The 18,620-nt window shown below is 37.1% G+C and overlaps 2 protein-coding genes across 14 annotated transcripts in view; both read right to left on the minus strand.

The window, feature by feature from the left end:
* The window catches only part of LOC112564549 (plectin-like), a 32,024-nt gene extending 23,536 nt beyond the window's left edge, over positions 1–8,488 (minus strand). For all 6 annotated transcript variants that reach the window (XM_025239480.1, XM_025239460.1, XM_025239451.1 and 3 more), the window contains exons 1-6: positions 7,893–8,488; positions 6,315–6,644; positions 5,978–6,137; positions 5,263–5,445; positions 4,844–5,049; positions 4,284–4,430 (exon numbers count right to left, since the gene is read on the minus strand). In XM_025239480.1, the coding sequence (XP_025095265.1) occupies positions 4,284–4,430; positions 4,844–5,049; positions 5,263–5,445; positions 5,978–6,137; positions 6,315–6,644; positions 7,893–7,994 (1,128 nt within the window). In that variant the 5' untranslated portion in view covers positions 7,995–8,488. The remainder of the gene's footprint in view (positions 1–4,283; positions 4,431–4,843; positions 5,050–5,262; positions 5,446–5,977; positions 6,138–6,314; positions 6,645–7,892) is intronic.
* A 971-nt stretch (positions 8,489–9,459) lies between these two features.
* The window catches only part of LOC112564131 (ankyrin repeat and fibronectin type-III domain-containing protein 1-like), a 128,416-nt gene continuing 119,255 nt past the window's right edge, over positions 9,460–18,620 (minus strand). For all 8 annotated transcript variants that reach the window (XM_025238740.1, XM_025238749.1, XM_025238758.1 and 5 more), the window contains 10 exons: positions 18,070–18,183; positions 17,633–17,726; positions 17,226–17,361; positions 16,687–16,797; positions 16,053–16,271; positions 15,670–15,836; positions 15,300–15,409; positions 14,837–15,022; positions 14,503–14,603; positions 9,460–13,989 (listed from right to left, as the gene is read on the minus strand). In XM_025238740.1, the coding sequence (XP_025094525.1) occupies positions 13,147–13,989; positions 14,503–14,603; positions 14,837–15,022; positions 15,300–15,409; positions 15,670–15,836; positions 16,053–16,271; positions 16,687–16,797; positions 17,226–17,361; positions 17,633–17,726; positions 18,070–18,183 (2,081 nt within the window). In that variant the 3' untranslated portion in view covers positions 9,460–13,146. The remainder of the gene's footprint in view (positions 13,990–14,502; positions 14,604–14,836; positions 15,023–15,299; positions 15,410–15,669; positions 15,837–16,052; positions 16,272–16,686; positions 16,798–17,225; positions 17,362–17,632; positions 17,727–18,069; positions 18,184–18,620) is intronic.

Genomic DNA, 18,620 nt, shown 5'->3' on the forward strand with positions numbered 1-18,620 from the left:
ACCCAGCAACATAGCCACTCTGTGTGTGCGTGCGCGCGCGTTGGAATGCAGGTAACATCCACTTTAATTTCCAACACTTATCGTAAAGAGAAAGAATCCGGCTACGCCAGCCATTTAAGATAGGCTTTGAACTTTCAGACAAGAGAATATGGTCGTCAGTAAAGCAAACTTTTAGTTGGGTGGGGTGAGAGAACCCACCTAATGAATACGAATAGGCAATGAAGTTGGCAGGGTGAGAAAAGAGAATGTCACACAGAACTCTCTCTCACACAAACACAAACACACACATTCTACCGCCAACTTGCTTCGCTTCGTGTGCGTCCGTTGCTTTGATGTCAATATATACACACTATATACACGCTATTTACAGTCTATTTCTCCACGAAACAGCCGCTTCACGATCTACAAAACAAGCAGGTAGTCTATCCACGAGTTTGCGCAGGTGCTGCAGGGTACAGTACAGAGACCAAGTGCACGGAGTGTTAACAAATATGCTCTGGAACTCCGGCTGAGATCAATGCGTACAATAAATTTGCCAATAAATTTGCCGCTGTGGCGAAAACGTGCAACTAGAGCCACTTAATCGCGGCGGACAATAGCCCTGAGCGTGGTGAAGCGCAAGGTGTGCGCAAAGTGAGGCAACCGCTGCTGCCTTTCTTCACGACTGTCGTAAACACACCGATGACAGGCCATGCGCGTCCGTGAAGAGGAAATACGATTCCTCCCTCAACACAAACACACCCCACTATAACCCCACCGCACCAGGTACAGAAGGCCTTCTTGCGGAGACACGACAACTCCATACGTGCAACGATCTTCGGCCACAAGGAAGCCAGACTGAAAAATCTACTTTCAGTGATCTCTGACTCGTCAAGAAACGAACGCTTAACTGTTATTTACAAACAAGCACGCATATTACATATTACACACACACACACACAAACCCAACACCTGCAGCTAATAATGCATCGTAGCTGTGCATCCTGCCCTGCACTGCAGGGACTTAGGTTTCGCCCCCGACATGTCTTGTTAACAAGGGTTAAACACAGTTCATGTCCTAACAAGCCAGCCCTCCCTCAAGTCTTCGTGTCTTAACAAGCCAGATCTCAAACCTTCGTGCACCAATAAGCCAGTCCTCAACTTCTTTCCTATCTGTGCTGTTTAAACCAAATTCTGACAGTCCCGGTATCATGTTCAATTTTTCACAGCATTAAAAACAAAACAAAAAAAACAAACAACAAAAAACAAAAAACAAACAACAAAAAAAAAAAACACGAAGAAAAAGAAATATTTCATGTTAAGTAGCATTGGGCTGGTGAGCTCAAATTGGTTTGCCCTAAACCAAAGGCTTGCGTGAGTGTAGTTATAGGTAAGAGTACACTAAAATTCAACAAAGTATAGAACAAAGAGCTCTATATTCTGAACACGATTAGGGGGTCATTGTGTACCTCGCCTATTGGAGATTTCTTTTGAAGTGAATAACTCCGTGCCGCTTGTGCTATTTCTCCCTTAAAGAAGCAAGAAATCAGAATTTGCTCAGGCACAGGTCGACCTCTGACCCTGTAGTCATGTAAATTTCTCATTTGTCTCTAGTAGCCTTGAGTCCGGTTGACTAAATTATGTGTAGCCGATAAGCACAGAGTCAAAATGCGATCAACCTTATGTCACACGTAGTTCAGCCAAAGGCCCTACAGTCAGCATTCACTGACACTGATTAGGTCAGTATGATTTCCCTCATTATAACTCACTTGTTATTACAAAAATGCCAGTTTCGATATGGGCAATCAAGCTTTGACATTATATCATCTGCTATCTACCTTTGAAAGAAATCTGGTTGCACACTGTTCATCAATAATGTGTCTTCTGAAAAAGTAGATGCCCCACAGAACTGAAGAAAAATGTGAAAATTCTTGGTTTAATACCATCTTTTTAGATACCTCAGAATGCATTATCATAGATTCTGATCAAAGAAATAAAGACTGAGATAAATATAGTCCCAGATAAAAACAACAAGGGCCTCACATATAGTGTACTTAACTATCAAACAATATGTTTTCAGGTGACTATGGGTCAGAGATAAATACAAAGAGAGACAGTGAACTCTCACCTTTCTATGTTTTCTTTTTCGTCCATTTGACATGTCACCTTTGATAGTGCTATATTCCCGCGACACAGAAAGAAGATGGAAGCCATTTTCCGCAGAACCATTTTATGGTTGTTACAAACAAACTCTGTTGGCAAAACTAGCTCTTCTACACTTTCGTTTTCCTTTCGAAATATTGCATGCTGTATGGAGGACGCAGACCTGAACAGAGCCACGGTCAGCAGGTCCACCATATTTGTTGGGAGTGGCTCATCAAACTGACATGCATTGCTTTTTCGTCACCATGGCTACCGACAAGCTCCTTCTGTGATGCCGGCTGTGTCACCATCGAGAGTGATAATTCCTTAAGTCCCATGTAGTCTCATCATCCAAAAATAAGCAAGTAGCTGAAGGAACCAAGTGAGCTGAACAAGTTCTTTCCATCATACTGTATTTCATATGCAGATCCATAATGCATATGCTAGGCTGTTAGGCGACCATAGCTCATGGCAGATCAACATAATAATAAAGAAGCACAAGGAGAACATATTTGTATTTTATAAATTACATACCTACATACCTGTTAACACGGATTCTTTTTAGAAAACAATTTTAATATCTGTTTTTAAATGGTAGTTTTTCTCCTGCCCTTCTTATATATAAATATTAAGTACTTTATGATATATATAAACGATTTTTGATGAAATAGTTATACAACGGTTAATTCGCCGAGGAATGGGTTGATGTCAGTAGAAGCTATAGCAGCTTCTATAAATGCTGTTATCGATCAAGTACTTTTCAGGTGCCACCACTCTGTCACAGGATGTTCAGAAGCTCTGGCCCCTCATACCAGAACTTAAGCCGCGCTGCTCCTGACATTTTCAAGCAAGAGTCAGCCCTAAGATCAATGGTTGCAGGAGTGACCCTTCTGCCTGAGAAAATACTGCTGCCAGCAACAATCTCTAAGAAGGAAAGGCTAGGGAAGAAATAAACACAAACTCTCTCTATTGCTCCCTTTGTCCAGTGGGTGCGTGCATGCGCGATCCCACACGGGTGCATGTGGGTGTTTTTAATATTTTGTTAACCTTTTACATATGAATTTATTCTTATTGCTTTAGGTACAGCCCCGAGTCATTTTCTCACAACTCAACATGTATAATGACAATAATAATTGTATTTAGAAAGTACATTTTCCCATGTGAACACAAGCTCAATGTGCTGCATACAAAAGACAAACAAACAAACAGCCAACCATACATAAAAATAAGCATTGGCAAATAGATAACATCGTGCTTGTATGAGAGGGTAAGGCAGGTAATGTAAGAGGTAAAAAGTGGATTTCTAAGTAGGGGGTTAACTTTAGAGGAAATCTCTTCTGCCATAAAGTCTGGCAAGAGTCAGGATGTGAAAGATAAAGGGTGATGAGGTAATGATGAGACTTTAGATAAGTGTATAAACGCTTTGTATATAAAGTCTATAAAAGATCCCTTCTCTTCATTAGACCTTCAGATACTGCAGACTCCTCCAAAAAGGGTTTAAAAATCTATCTTTCAAAGCAGTCCACTTGCCCTAACAGTAACATGCTTTGGTATTTTCTGTTGCTAATTTCATGGCTGACCATCTGCAATGTGTTTTAGGGTTGGTTGGTAGATTGGTCAAATGTTTCTGATGCTTGGGTGCAATGTGTATTTATAGATCTATCAGTGTTGCTGCTTTGGAATACATAAAATGTAAAATTATATAAGAGAAGGAATCTGAAAGATCAGAAAAAAGATGGTGAAATGGAGTAATGAGTAGAATGTTATGTAAGACAATAAAGTTGAGAGACAAAATGAATAAATAACAAATTGCACAAAGATGGAAGTCATCTTGTAGAAAATAAGACAGCATGTTTATGCTGATGAAAGTAATGATGGTAATTTATTTTTTTAACCAAGTCTGCCAAGTCAACAAGTAAGGAAACATCATGGCCAACTGGTTCAGTTCTGAACACGTGCCAGAAAAAAATTATGTGGAGTAAAAGCGAAATGCGGATCCACTACAAAGGATCTTCATGTGCCACCCTTTTTCCTCAAAACAAAGGAATAGGAAAATCATTGTAACAGCAAACAATGATAGAAAAATCAATATCCTTAAAGTCAACAAAAATAATAGATGATGTCTGTACTCAAGTCAGCTAAATGTAGCAAGCATTACTTACATCAACAGCCTCCCTCATGTCAAAGGTATGTGCAGCAACAGGTTGCTTTTCCTCACTCGCCTTTTGCTGATCAGGCAACGTGTACAGTTCAGATGTGCTTGCATCATCACCTTGTGCAGCCTGGTGGAGTGACTGCTCCAGCAACTCCTATGATGATTCAAAAAAGAAAAGAAGTATATGAACATGTTCGTCATCTGCTTTCACAATGTGGAAACTGCAATCAGTGCAAACCCAATTTCTTTCACGTTATAACTTTTTTTATAGAAAGAGCTCCCCATAACAGGTGCTGGAAAGCTTAGCCTCTACCATCTTCATCAACAGCAAATACTTCAGGAAAGTGTGTTCTTTAAGCTTAATGATGAGACTGTCATTGCATGTCATTGTGGGTGGATAACAATATACAAGGCAGATTTGGCTGAACCAAGCTCAGACATTTCCTCATCTTTGTCAATCCTCCTACAAAGAAAACAAAACTTGCAAAATGTCTCATTAAAGGTCATAGAATAATTAGAATTCAATCAAACAGAAGAATGTAAACACTAATATGACCTCCTACTAACCTCCTGTTTGAATAAGGCATAGTGGACAGCACTTTTGACAAGCAAATCTGTGATAACTTCTCTTTGAGCTTCCTTGTCCAGCATGGAATAGCTAACCTCTCTCTGGACACCATCCTCAGTTGTTCTAATCACATGAATTGACTGTTTAGTTTCTGGTCGTCCATGCATGCCTGCCTCAGCGTCTGCTTCTTCCTCATCCAGTGGCCCTATTGAATTATGAGGATATTGTGTGGTTTAACATATTAAAATAAATGTTAGAATTCAGCTACTGCTTCAAGCAAAGAACAGAAAAATCATTGTGAGATACATAAAAAAACAGCAGGTAAACTGAAACAGACAACCAGAGGCAGACAGGAAGTTAAAATATGTGCTAATAGATACAGTCATAGAAATGTAAATCTTTTATGTTGTAAACTTACCAAATTCTTTTCCTGTTGGGCTCCGGTAGAAGGTATAACCTGACATGCTTCCAGGAGAAAGAAGCATGTTTTTCATGAGCCTGTAAGGCTGAGGCATGTTAGACAGGTCCTCATGGAATAGATGTCTGCGCAAGTGAGGGAGCAGCATATTGTAGCTGAATAAGGAACGTTCTGTCAAATAACCTGTTACAATATACAAGTCAAGGATTAAAAATCATAAAAATAAGCCTTGCAAAAGCCAACTTGATGGCTGTTAATGTTTTTCCATAGCTTGGTAGTATTTTCAATGAAAATGTATTGATGAAGAATAAATTAATTTTGTCCTCCAACTTACATCGTCTTGTACCATATGTTTTTAAAATAAATCTATCTAACATGTCAGACTCTTGGTGTTTACAGGATCATTATGAACACTTAAAGGGAGCGACCAAAGGTCACAAGATTGCACTAGTATGTAGTCAAACCCAGTGTGTAAATGCATTTAAAAGTTTAGTAAAATTAAGGAAAACTGCTTTCTAAAATGTAAAATAATACTTTAGGAAATGCTAGAAATTTGTGCTTTGTATTTTAGGGATTGCTGAGGGCTCAAAGTCTGGTTGATGAATAATCTAGCTGAAAAAATACTTGTAGTCCCCTGATCACTACATCTAGTTACTCACTGGCAGACATGTTAATCAAATAAGTACAAGCTCTTTCAGTTTGGTCACTTAATTACCTTTGCTGACAACTGTCTCAAACACATGGCTATTCCAGCAGCGTGTCCATACAGATAGATACCGCTTGGCTGAGTAGCCAGGACGTATCTGTCTCTCCCATTTTTCTCTTTGCCGGTGGATGAATTTGAGGTACATCTTGTTCTTGTCATCCTCGTAACTCTAACAACAGAGTGCCAGGTAGACAAGCAATTAGCAAGCATGTAGTTAATGTAAATGATTAGGATCATTCACTTTTTCATGCATTAGTGAGCCATTTTACTGATCATGATCTATTTTAGATGGCAGGTATGAAATCAAGAGAACAAGACAGTTTCCACAAATTCATATTTTCCTCACCCGACACCCATAGTGAAGAATGGACTTTGCCAGGTCATCAACCGTTTTCAGTTCGATAGATGTTCCATCATCCTCAGGACTAGTGGAAAAGACATTTTGAGAGTAATGTTGATTTCTGCCCTGATGTTCCTGCTCTTTAGCTTTGAGTGCCAGGTCTTCTGAGAAAAGAAGTAAGGCACCTTTGCGTGTGGTAAATGTTTTTGGCAGAGAAAACTCATAACTGTCTCGGATAGATTGAGTAGACAGCCTCTGACCACCTCCTAGAAGGGAGTAATTTTCCTGGATGGTAGGATGGTAATAGTGCCTATCTCCTCCAAAGTTGTAGTAATCCTAAAAAAAAGTAGAACAATAGAATAGGAAATGATTTTTGATCAATATAAACTTTTTACAGCTTGAAAACATTTCTTTGTCACGCCACTAGAGCTCATTATTTTTGCAACTATAATTGAATATTATTGAAGATTTTATCAATTATTCAGTCAAGAAGGTTGCATAAAGCACACACATACACATAATAGAACATAATTATTATTGATTTGTAAAATATACCAGTTCATAAAATGCTCTCAGTGTAGTCACCTGTACTTCTACACTGCTACAAGGGATATTTACTATTATAGATCAGAACACAAAAATCTATTTTCATTATATTTTATTTTAATAGTGCCTCTTGCCTTCAAGAATATCAGAAGGGGCTAGCATAAATACATCGTGAAACAGCTCTGGATTTAACCATTAAACATCAACATGGTTTTTGTTGAGTGAAGCTATCTTTCCACATAAAATAAAGCCTTCATTGTTTTCCTACGCCAGGTAGAAGAGGAAAAAGATTGATCTAGCAATCAATAATTCACAGATCCTATTCTACAGAGCAAGCAGCTCTATGCCATGTCAAAGCTTGATCAACAACATCTATGCAAACCATTAAGTTGGTATGAGAGTCAACAACTGAAAGCAAACATTCCTCAAGCATTATTTGATCCCTTAAAATGAAGATGTTTGTTATTTGTAGAATAATTTATAAGCTAGTAATTCTCTCTCTTATCTCGCTCAAATAACCTATTACTCTTTGTACACATATATATGTATACATATGGCAGCAGCTGTGAAGTGGGATGTAGTGTGTGTGTATATATATATAATCAAAACACACACACACACAAAAGATTTATGTGTGTGTCTATATTATAGTCAAATATATTAATGTCTCTCTGATGTAACATTAACTTGCTTTGTTTTTCTTATGATTGTTTAATTATCTTTGGTATCTATGCTTTTTTATAGCTTAAATAACTCTCTTCTTTGAATGTATGCATACATTGTTCATGCTAATGTGAATTATTCCACTTATATCACTAATGATCAGACATTTTTACAGTTATCTAGTAATAATTATAAGTATAGATTTAAAGTTGACATGTTCTTTTTCATTCTAATCTCTTTCTCTCTATCTCTCTCTCTCTGGTCCATCTTTCTTTATCGGTGTCTTTGGATATAACTGTTGAAAACTTTAAATTACATTTATGTGAAAAGTATATATAGCATAAATAATTACTATTATATAATTAAAAGACTTACCGAGGGCTCCAAAAATACTTCCACTTTCTCATGACCATTCTTCTGTACTTCTCCCACTCCTCGACTAAGAAGGGACAAGTTCAATGCCCCTCCTCCAGCCATTATTTTGGCAGTAGTGCACCTATTACTAAAGTGCTAAAAGTACGTTTCAATTCCATCCACTTTTTCCTGCTGTCGATGATGAATGTATTCTCAAAAAGAAATTACAACACATCGTAAAAGTCTTTAAGACACCAAAGAAGTCTTATGTGAGTTTTTCATTCAATTTTTTCCCCCGCAATGCATCCAAGGCAATATAACTCAGAAACCGTTAGGCTGGCTATATAACTGCCAATCTTATCGACCTAAGCCGCCATATTGTTTATCGTTGCTTGGTACATGTGACGTCACATAATGGAGGCCCCCAATAAGAAGAAACAGAAGAAAGACGCTGTTGAAACATGTTTAAATAAAGCCTTTCTTTCTTTTTTTTTACAATATCTCATAAAGCACGTGCGTGGCTTATATGATATTTGCTTTCGTTCGTGTACATGGATAACAATTTTTAAAAGTGATCCACGTCTTGAAAATTGTGCTTTTCGAACTCCTCCACCCATGTCCAGCCAAGAGGAAGTTTAAGGGAAGCAACTCCGCAACGCTGAGTGACGAGAGATGAAAATTGTATCTGCGGTGAGATATACATCAGTGATTACACCAGGAGCCCATTCTATCTCTCTCCCTTTCGTTTAATTTTAGTGAGAGCGAGAGAAAGAGAGTCAGAGAAAAAAAGTGGTGGGCTCCTAAGTTAGACAAGTACATATACGTTCTACTCTTCTCGTTTTGCACCTATATATATTGACTTGCAGAATCAAAGGTTATTCATTACTTTTTCCAAACCATTTTTTAAACTGGTTTTCTTTACACTGAACAAGTGTGAACCGTTTTCTCAAACTGTATTTTATTTTTAAACGGGGCCTACAAATTGTTCGTGGTTTTTGTTTAAAAATAATCGCGATTGACAACGGACCATGCAGTAGCTGGGTCTCAAAGTTTGTGAAAGGATTTTGTCATTGGTTGCAAATAATGAACTGGGTTTTATAGCCTGCTGCGTACTGAAAATATTGCACACTAATTACGAAAACAACTGAGAAACTTTCTTTACAGTCCTTAACTGCCGCCGTCTTTGTGTGCTTTCTAGGTCCCCGGCCACCTTACCATAGAGAACGGAACCGATTAATTTATCAGTAAAGCTCACGCAGACAAATCCAATGACAATATTGTCAATATTCAACTCTCTCGATCAATCGTAGAGCAGCTCCCGGTAATCATGATGCAAATTCTTTTTCAAATCTTTGCAAGCAACTGTAATCTTATTCTAGCTGCCAGAAAAACCTGGGAACAGGCACACAGTACACAATTCAGCGTTTCAATGTTTCTGATAGTTTAAAATTTCTGTCTTGATGTTGTACAGTGAACACCATGTTTATGCTATGGAGAGAAAAACACGGATCACCATTAAGATTTCTCCTGCCACCATCCAACATCACTAATAACAACAAACACAGGTAAATGAACAAAATAGCTTGAAAACCTGGTTGAAAATGGGTTTAATTAAATTATTAGCATATCACAGGTATGCACAGGTATGATTTGGGACTAACCATTGCATTGCAATTCCACAATAGAACACACAACACTGTATAAAAAGCATTTTTTACTTAAGTCTTAGGTACAGTTAACAAATAACAAAACAATGAGTAGAATTAATGGGCTGAGGACAAGAGTGATGTACTTCTCAAAAAAACACCAACATATATATTCATAAAAACAACTGATTTCTTTGAACACGTCTTTGCTACTCATCTTTCAAAGAGATTCAGTCAGTCTCAATAGCATACAGTGTTGTGCTTATTTTTAAAAAAAGGGTCAGGATTGCCTCTGAAATGTGTGTACTATCATAATAGTACTTCTGACCTGAAAAAAAATAACCCCACCTATTCCACAATTTCTGCTTTCTGGGTTTGAGAACAATAGTTCATGAAAGAAAAAAAAAATCCAAGCTCTTAACTCACTTAAAAACTAGCATCTGTCCTTGGGATATGTGAACACAGTTGACCTATTACACGTGCACACTTGCAAAACATTTGCACATGATCAATGAAACAGTGTGACTTCACTAAGAAAATATTACAAATAATGAAGGAGGCATTATCACACATAGATACAAATTATTGGAAAGCCTTAAACAAGAATTGGTAATTGTAATTTATGGAGTCTCAGATTTTTGTGACATAGCTAAAGTAATAAAAGTCTACAGTAGACCCTGGGTTAAATGACCATATGAGATTTTTTAAAACAAACTCTAAATCACCCTTGTGCTGATAGCAAAAACAAGCTTTAAAAAATGTGTTTCTGGTGCACGTAGTGTGCCTATAAGTCCACAGTATCACTTACTTTAAACATGAGATCATTATGTATAGTTTTTTTAGTTCTCACAAAATATTGTTTTCTTCCTTAAGGAAGCATGTAGTATGAAAATAGTAATGATCATATTTATTTTTAATAACACAATTGCTATTTTTTTCAAGTGTCAGTAAGGGTCCCATAGCTCATGGCCATAGGGGCAGTGAATGTAAGTGGTTCACTGTGTTTGGGGCAGGGCAGCACATCAAGGGCTATTACTGCTGTAGCCATTTATCTTTCATGATAAATTGGGTACCCATTTTTACTGTGTGAACAGAGGGAGGAAGTACTTGGTGTTTTATACCAGCAACTAAGGGAGTTTTCTACATGCCAAAGTCAGCTTTAAGTGTGCCTAAAAATCCCACATAATAGTGATTAAATCACTGTGTGTGCAAAATATATCTGGTTCAGAAATGTTTGAGACTGGTTGTAGACTTGCAACAATATTGCCTTAGCCAGTGACCTAATTACTGAAGGGGCAAACACATCTTTGAAACTGTAAATAAGCCTATAGTTCTAAAAGAATGTGACAAGTTTTTAATTGCTGTCATCACCTTTCTTTTACTATAATTTGTAATAGTATTTTAAGGATGAAAGGAAGACAAATACTAAAAGTATGTGATGGTTATGCTCTATTTGGAAGATCAAGCTAACTGCTTGATGGAAAAAAACCTCTTCTTCCAATCAATCTTGAAATTCATGTCCCAAAATGATTACAAGCAATAGGCTTCTTAATAATAATAATATGTTGATTTTATATAGAGCTTTCTTCCCACCATTAAAGGCAGGCTGAAAGTGCTCTACTATAAAGAAAAGCACACAAATAATGTGATCCAAATGTCTAGCCTAGTGATCTGACTTTAGAGTGAGATGTCACTTCTACACATGGTGTACAGAAGTGTATCATAGCATGTTGTGACCACTGAGTTAAGGCTTAAAACCTGCTGACCTGGACTTTCCAAGTACAACCACAGAACATATATGCAAAAGTGGAAAAAAAAAAAACCCACTTTTTTTGCATCAGATTAATTACTTGCATGTAAAGCAAGAAAGCCTACATGTCTTTTGGGGATACAACATGCATGACTGGCTTTATTTTAAATGTCATGGGTGATGAAAGTGACAGCTGGAGGAGCTCTCACAAATGCTAATAATTACATTGCCTGCCATCACGATTTTAATGATAATTGGAAGAAACTGATTTTTAAAAACAGGAAAGTATGATTTGTGTTCTAAAGAAACACAACTTTGTGATTCTCCTGACATATTCTTTTGTTACTCATTTTCAACATATTATGAACTGATTATGATCGCAGTCTTATATGAACTCTGAGCTTTGCAAATGGTAATTTGTAATGATAAAATAAATTTAACTCATAGACACCAAATAGTTTTTCTTCTAAAGCCAAAATGCATTTGATGACACTTCACTGTCTACTGGAAGTCATTATTTTATAAGAAATGACAATTTAGATGAAGGTTGAGTTTTCTTCTAAGTTATGAACAGTAAACCTGATGGATTGTAAGCTGCATAAGCTTAACAGAGTGCATAATAGGTGACAGGATAAAATGCACATGCAAAGTCACTAAAGAACATTTAATTAGAGGATTGGTGTATGAATTTAAACTAATGATGTGTTTGAAGGGTGATGTACCTCAAACATGAACACGATCTGAGAGAATGTTCAGGTTGTGCGCTTTCACATCATCGATTTTACATGCTTTTCTCTTGGTAAGTTCTCTTTGGCATTTCACCAATGACATGCTGCAGGATTTCTGTGGTACATTAAGCCAATGTCAGCACTCTATGGTCAAAGATCTCTGTATTCTAGGAAATCCCAGAGTAAAAGTGTTTAACATCTAAACCTTCATGAACCTCAAACAAAGCTTTAAACCTTCAGTCTTATTGTTATCAGTCATTCTGCTGCAATTGCAGTTACTTCTGATTCTATAGCCAAATCATCAGAAAGTACAAGACATTGTAAGGGAAAAATACTACATTTAGCAATCAACATTTGGCTGCTGCTTTGGAGGGAAAAAAATGAATTCTAAGATAATCAGTTAAATAAAATGGTAATATTTAGAAAAAGAGACTCCACACTGTCTTCAAGAATTTTGAATTTTGCTATGCTTTCTTTAAAAGAAAAGTTATAAATGTAAAGCATTTTGCTTGCACTTAAACATTCTGAACCTGGCTAAAAGACTTTCTAGGTTTTCCAAAATTTTAAAGAAAGTATTGAACGTTGTTTCTTGGAAAAAGTAAAGACAGAAAAGATCAAAGCAAATGTACTCTAAATTTAACTGCACTTTGCACATAGCCTCCTTTGGTTCCATTTACATTTTATATATTTCTTACATCTTTCTTAATATCATAACATGCATTATGACTTGAACAATGCTCTGCAACCACTGCTGTATATTGTCAAATGGCTTGCCAAGACCTGACAGGCTACAACTTCGAAAAAGTTTGGTCTTGGCATATTGCCAGCAGTCCAGAGATATACATCCATACTGTAACTGAGCACATCAGAAACAAGAAATCACAGACATTTGGCAACACTCTCACTTTGTCACTTCATCACAGAGCTTTTGCTTTGGTGGTGTAACCTGTCACCTGAAGATTCCTTTACACTCCTGGGCTATTTACATCTTCTGCTGCTAGCAGTCTATGGTCATATGGTAGCAAATGATGTCTTCAAGTGCTTAGTCTATGAAACAAATTGTGTAGTTTGTTGAAATGCTGACTAGTAGGTACAACTGGTCCAATGTACCTTCAAAACTTTGGCAACCTGTCAAGCATTGGTACTATGCACTACACTGCAGTTGCTTGCCCCTGCTGTATTGCTGCCAGCTTACTGTTTACCACTCTCACATACAGACGTCCTTTCAGCCAAGGGTTCTGCAACTTCAAGGGCTGGAAATCGTCACCCAAAACACGTTCCCTTGACCCTACCACAGCAACTAGGCAGAAGTTGTCCAAGTCTTCATCTGCATATATCGGACCGTCTTTACCCTTGCCAAGCACAGCCATGTTGAGATGTCGGACCACAAGATTGATAACGTCCCTTGCTGTTGTATGTGCTGTTATGTGCAGTTTCACACTAACACCTTTTGATAGTCCTGTATCATATGCTGCATATACCCGAAGAATACCAGAAGTCATGGGAGGAGGTGTTTGGACAGCCTCATCCTGATTGTCAGCATTAATCCTGGAAACACTTTTGGTGTGCATCTTGCTTCTGGATAAAGCGGAATCCTCATCGCTGCTACCTCCACCACCATTGCCACAGCAGTTTTTCTTAGGATCGTCATTGGGATCAAAGAACTTAGCAATTTTACGGTTGTCTTTACCAACACTGATCTCATTGGAGTTGCATACAGGGTAAGTTGATTGTGAATTGTTATTGTCATAAACACCCCTGCCTGCCTGGAAATGAACTGGCTTTGGGGAAGGCGTAAGATCTCTTGAGAAAGCATCTGGTGGGATGAGTAGTGCCGTTGCTGACACAGGAGGTCTGGGTGATTTGTCTCGGGCAAAAGTGATGAGGTCCATGACCCAGCGTGTTCCCTTCCAGAGACGCTCGAGATTCTGTTGGAGATGACATGAAATCTCCAGCTGCTCCTTGGCTAAGCTTAGCTCCTCAGTTGAGAACGCCTGAAACATGCATTAAGTGATGTGATTTCTACACATAAAAATCTACCAAAAAAAGCTTGTCAGATTACAATTTTTGCATGGCTGACTAAAAAAAAAAAAAACCCTTTTAAATAGAGTCTGCTCAGTAATAGATGCTCTTACTGCCATTTATAAATGAGAGAATTAGCTGATTCTAGTTAACTATTTTAAACCACAAAAATATGATGTATTTTTAAAGATTTTAAAATAAACTTTTTAAAATCAGATTTTACATAACTGTTAAAAGCCTGCTTACTTTTGGAGAGTTTTAAATGCAGTTATGTTTGTGTTACAAAATGCAAACCAACATGAACTGTCAGTTTGTTCATTGGCACTAGTGAAAATGACTTTAATATTCTAGAGACCACAATCAAAATTTGTTTGTTTGTAAAATATGAGATTGTTCATAATTTAAACTGCGAAATGACTTTAGCATGCATAATATATTATTATATAATATGTAAATATAAAATCAACGTATTACAGCAAACATACTTCTCTCTGTGCCTGTTGTGCTAGAACCACATCCATTTCAGTAATTGCTGACAGTCGTGCATAGGTCACGAATATCTGGGACTGATAGGAGTTCATATGGACTGCACAAAGAAAAAAAAAGAAATCTCTGGTAAGCTCTTTCCAACTGCAATTTCTTTTAATACAGTCTGGGCAAACAAAAATCTGTTTCAGGCTTCAAGAAAACATTTCATGAAAGTTTGGTGTTCATAAACACAATTAGCTCTTAGAGAAACTAGAGATTTTTATGTTAAAACAGTTATTTTTTTGCGCCATTCAAGTACACAGCCAGCTGGGAGAATGCTCTGATTCTTACTTGTTTCAAAGATTTGAACAGGCAAAAGATCAAAGTCTTTGCTTTCACTCAAGTGGTCTGCCTGCCCTGGTGCCATGCAGACCTGTTCTACTGGAGGCAGCAGCACCAAGAATGACACACTGGGGCTCATCTCAATCACCTCCACATCATACAGCCGGTACCCTCCAGCAGACTCTATGCTTAGGCCTGTCAAAAAAGGAAGCCAAAACACTGCATATCACAGGTTATGTACCTGGATGAAGGACTGAAGCTGCTAGGGTTATATCTAATCAAAAAATCTAAAGAAACGTTTGCTGATGTTATAAATTGTTATAAACAAAACTATATTGTGAACACTGTTAGTCAATAGACCTAAAATTTTCAAATACGTTATTGTAAAATAAGTCAGTGACAGGACCTTTGTGTAAAAGTTTTGTGCTGAAAAGCTTCATATACAAGGGGGAGATAACACCAAGAAACATACCAAGCTGGCTAAATAGTTTCTTGGCAGCCTTGTGGATTGCACTACAAAATGCTGGCTGGGATGAGGAGGACTTTGAAAAATCCAGGTTCTGCAGCCATTCCCACTCCTCTCTGACACCATACAAGGACAACGCATGAATAACAACACAAAGTTTTAATTTTAGCACACTTTTTAAAATTGTTGTTGAATCGTTTAGCTCACTTTCAAGCGCTACCCATAAGTTCAGTATCCTGGGATTGCTTCTCTTTCGAAAATACAGATTTTGTAGAAACCATACTTCTTTTGACTTTAAAAACTTGTAAAGTTAAAATTTTAATTAAATTGTCTGACTGGAAAATCACTCAGTTGCTTGATCTGAGTTTATACACACCTAGACACATTGGGACAGTCCCGGATTTTGGCATGTGGCAAACAGTTTGGCATTTTGTGTGGAACCAAGAGACGCACAGACTCAACAGACACTTGAATTTTGAGGAAGCCCAGGTATAGACCTTTAGGAAGTGGCACAGTACTGACATCCTTGTACATAAGCATCTCCTGATAGAAACGAAGAGATTATTTATGTTAGATATTGCACAACTAGTATAATATAATCACAGGGAAATCTCAAACATCTTTACACTAAGTTTTCCACACTTATTTTTTTTTTAAAGTCACTTACTTTGAGTATTATACGCTTTATGAATCTTATTAAAATGTTCAAGTTTAAAAACAGTTATAAAAATATGAGCAATGCAGAAATAGTAGACTTACTGGTATTGCAGCTATGAGCATGTTGTGTGCGTCCCCTATATCTGTGCTGGGCAGAGACTGCCTCCGAGCCAGTTTGCTCAATGACACCCACTTTGCAGAACCAAGTCCCACAAACTTGGTATCACGCACAGTGTTGACAAGTGTAAGAATTAAGCTGCCATTGGCAGCACGTATTGCTCTGTGGAAAAACTGCCCCAGATCTTGCATGCCTAGTGAATTCTGTGCACATACAAAATGGCAAATTTGTTATAAGGCATATCAAGGTTTTAATGCTAGTATTTTTATTTTATTTAAAACCATGGCAAAAATTGAACAATGAAAGGAACGAATAAAATTTATTTTAGAGCCCATCCACTTGGGGTTACATGTTGGAAATTTAGGTAATGGTGTAACAACACACAGATTTTATTAATTGCACACATTTCATTACTTAGAAAAATTGTTTCTGGATATCGTCTGCTGTCGGCCTTTGCTCTTTACCCATTACCACAATAACAGTCAATATTATGCTTTAAGTATCTCTGGTGCACGTTAAAGGTATTTAGTATTAATGATTTATGAGAAATGTAACTAAACACCTGAATTTCTGATATTACACAGTTGTAATCCTATGTTACAAAGAGATACAACTCACCTGAAGAGTTGTAATAGCCTGTAAAAGCTTGGTTCTAAATGTGCTGCCTGCACTACTTGTCTTTTCCATGTCTTGCTTCAGCAGCTTCACATCCTCCCATGTACCTGCAATCTGAAAGAGTATCACATCAAATTAACTTTTTTTAGTTGGAATCATATTGCATTTTTCACATATTGGTTTTTTAATAATTTTTATAGCACTCTCATTAATAGCAGCAGCTTATACAAGGATGAAAAAAGAGAGTCAAAATTTTCACTTCATTTTGTAAGGAAACCATCATCACAAAAGAGTTACTCTCAATCTTCATTAACCAAACAAAACACCAGTTACCTTGATAGAAATTTACATATCAAGCTTGTATAGTTCATTTTACCTATCTACTGATGTATCTTTATATATAATTTATTTATATACACACATCTTTTGTCTCTTGGATGACAAAAGTTTTGGAGGATGATACATAACTGACATTCTAAGATAATTATAATACTTGGTTATAAGACATAAAGAAACAAAGAAATATTAACATATGTGCATACCTTCATAAGCCAGTAGAGATCATTCTGTATAGAGGTACCAGAGAAGCTCTCATCGACCTCTATAATAGGCAATTGTTCCTCTGAGGTGACAAGCACTTTATCATCACAGTACAGCAGACAAGCAAGATGCACCCCTCTGCAGAGATCCACAAGATATGAATTACATGTAACCTTGACAGTTGGAAACTAAGATTGAGCAGAATGCAGTTCATATATGCAATTAGTTTTAAAATAACCTGTAAATTCCTTGTGACAAAAATATTCTAGAAGCAGCTTGATACAAGCTCTCATTTAAAGCTCTTACCTTAAAAGCGTTTTATAATATCAACAGAGGAAGTCATTATCTTTGTCAAAAGTGTTGTGGAAAGATTTTAAGTATTGAAGTAAGATGTAAATAAATAGCTCACCTCTTGACACCCTTCTGAAACTTTGGTGCTGACAAAAATAGATTCTTTATGCTGATTCTCTTCTTTTGGAGAGGAGAGTCTGTATTAAAAGAGTCTGAAAAATAAGCCATTATTTGATTTAAAAGTAACTGTCAAACAGAAGCTTCAGTCATTCCATTAGAGAATAAGAAAGTGAAAAGGATGTGTCAGTGGAGACACTTGTTATAGTGTTCCATATTTTTCATATCTCTTATAGTATAAGTTGCTTTGACAATAATATGATCATCGAGGACACAACTGCACTGTAAATGTATGTGAAAATGATTTTTTTTCTGTTGTTATTACACATTATTTACAGAGTTGGATTAGCCAGGTGCTAATGACTTTTCTTGTCACTGCTTTGCTGGTCTAGCAGCATCTTAATCTTTCCTTGTTTATGATCTACTGTTTGGTCTTACCTTTGACCTCTCCTGCCTCTGGAGGTCGAGATCGTTTAACTTGATCAAAGAGAATCTGCAGAGATTGTGCTTTGCCCTCCAACCTTGATGGTGTCCCATCTACATCTCTCCAGCCTGTTAAAAGCAAAACATAGCAGGAGGATCAGCTTGACAGTCTATAAGCAGTTGCCTCCCTCCCTTAGTGCCTTGAGGGCATAGGGTATCAGTCAATACAATACAAGATTTGTTTATTATTTCTATCCTTGACAGAGACAGAAATTTTTATTTGTTGGGTGTTCCCATAAGAAATAATCTACAACAAAAAAATATCCTCACCTTCAATCACCCACACAGTTACACTCAAACTCAACCACACATTGACAATTCATCTTATAACTGGATTATTTTTGTTTATTCAGATGGGTGTGTGCATGCCTCAAGCTTACATATTAATGTCATATCTTGTGTTCTTGCTACACCCAACAATGCACACGTTACAAAATCAATTTATTCTGAATCATAATAACAGTAACTGAGGGGTTAATGTCACAGAGACCTGGAATCTCAAGTTC

Source organism: Pomacea canaliculata, linkage group LG1 (genome assembly GCF_003073045.1).
Source record: "Pomacea canaliculata isolate SZHN2017 linkage group LG1, ASM307304v1, whole genome shotgun sequence".
Classification (NCBI taxonomy): domain Eukaryota; kingdom Metazoa; phylum Mollusca; class Gastropoda; order Architaenioglossa; family Ampullariidae; genus Pomacea; species Pomacea canaliculata.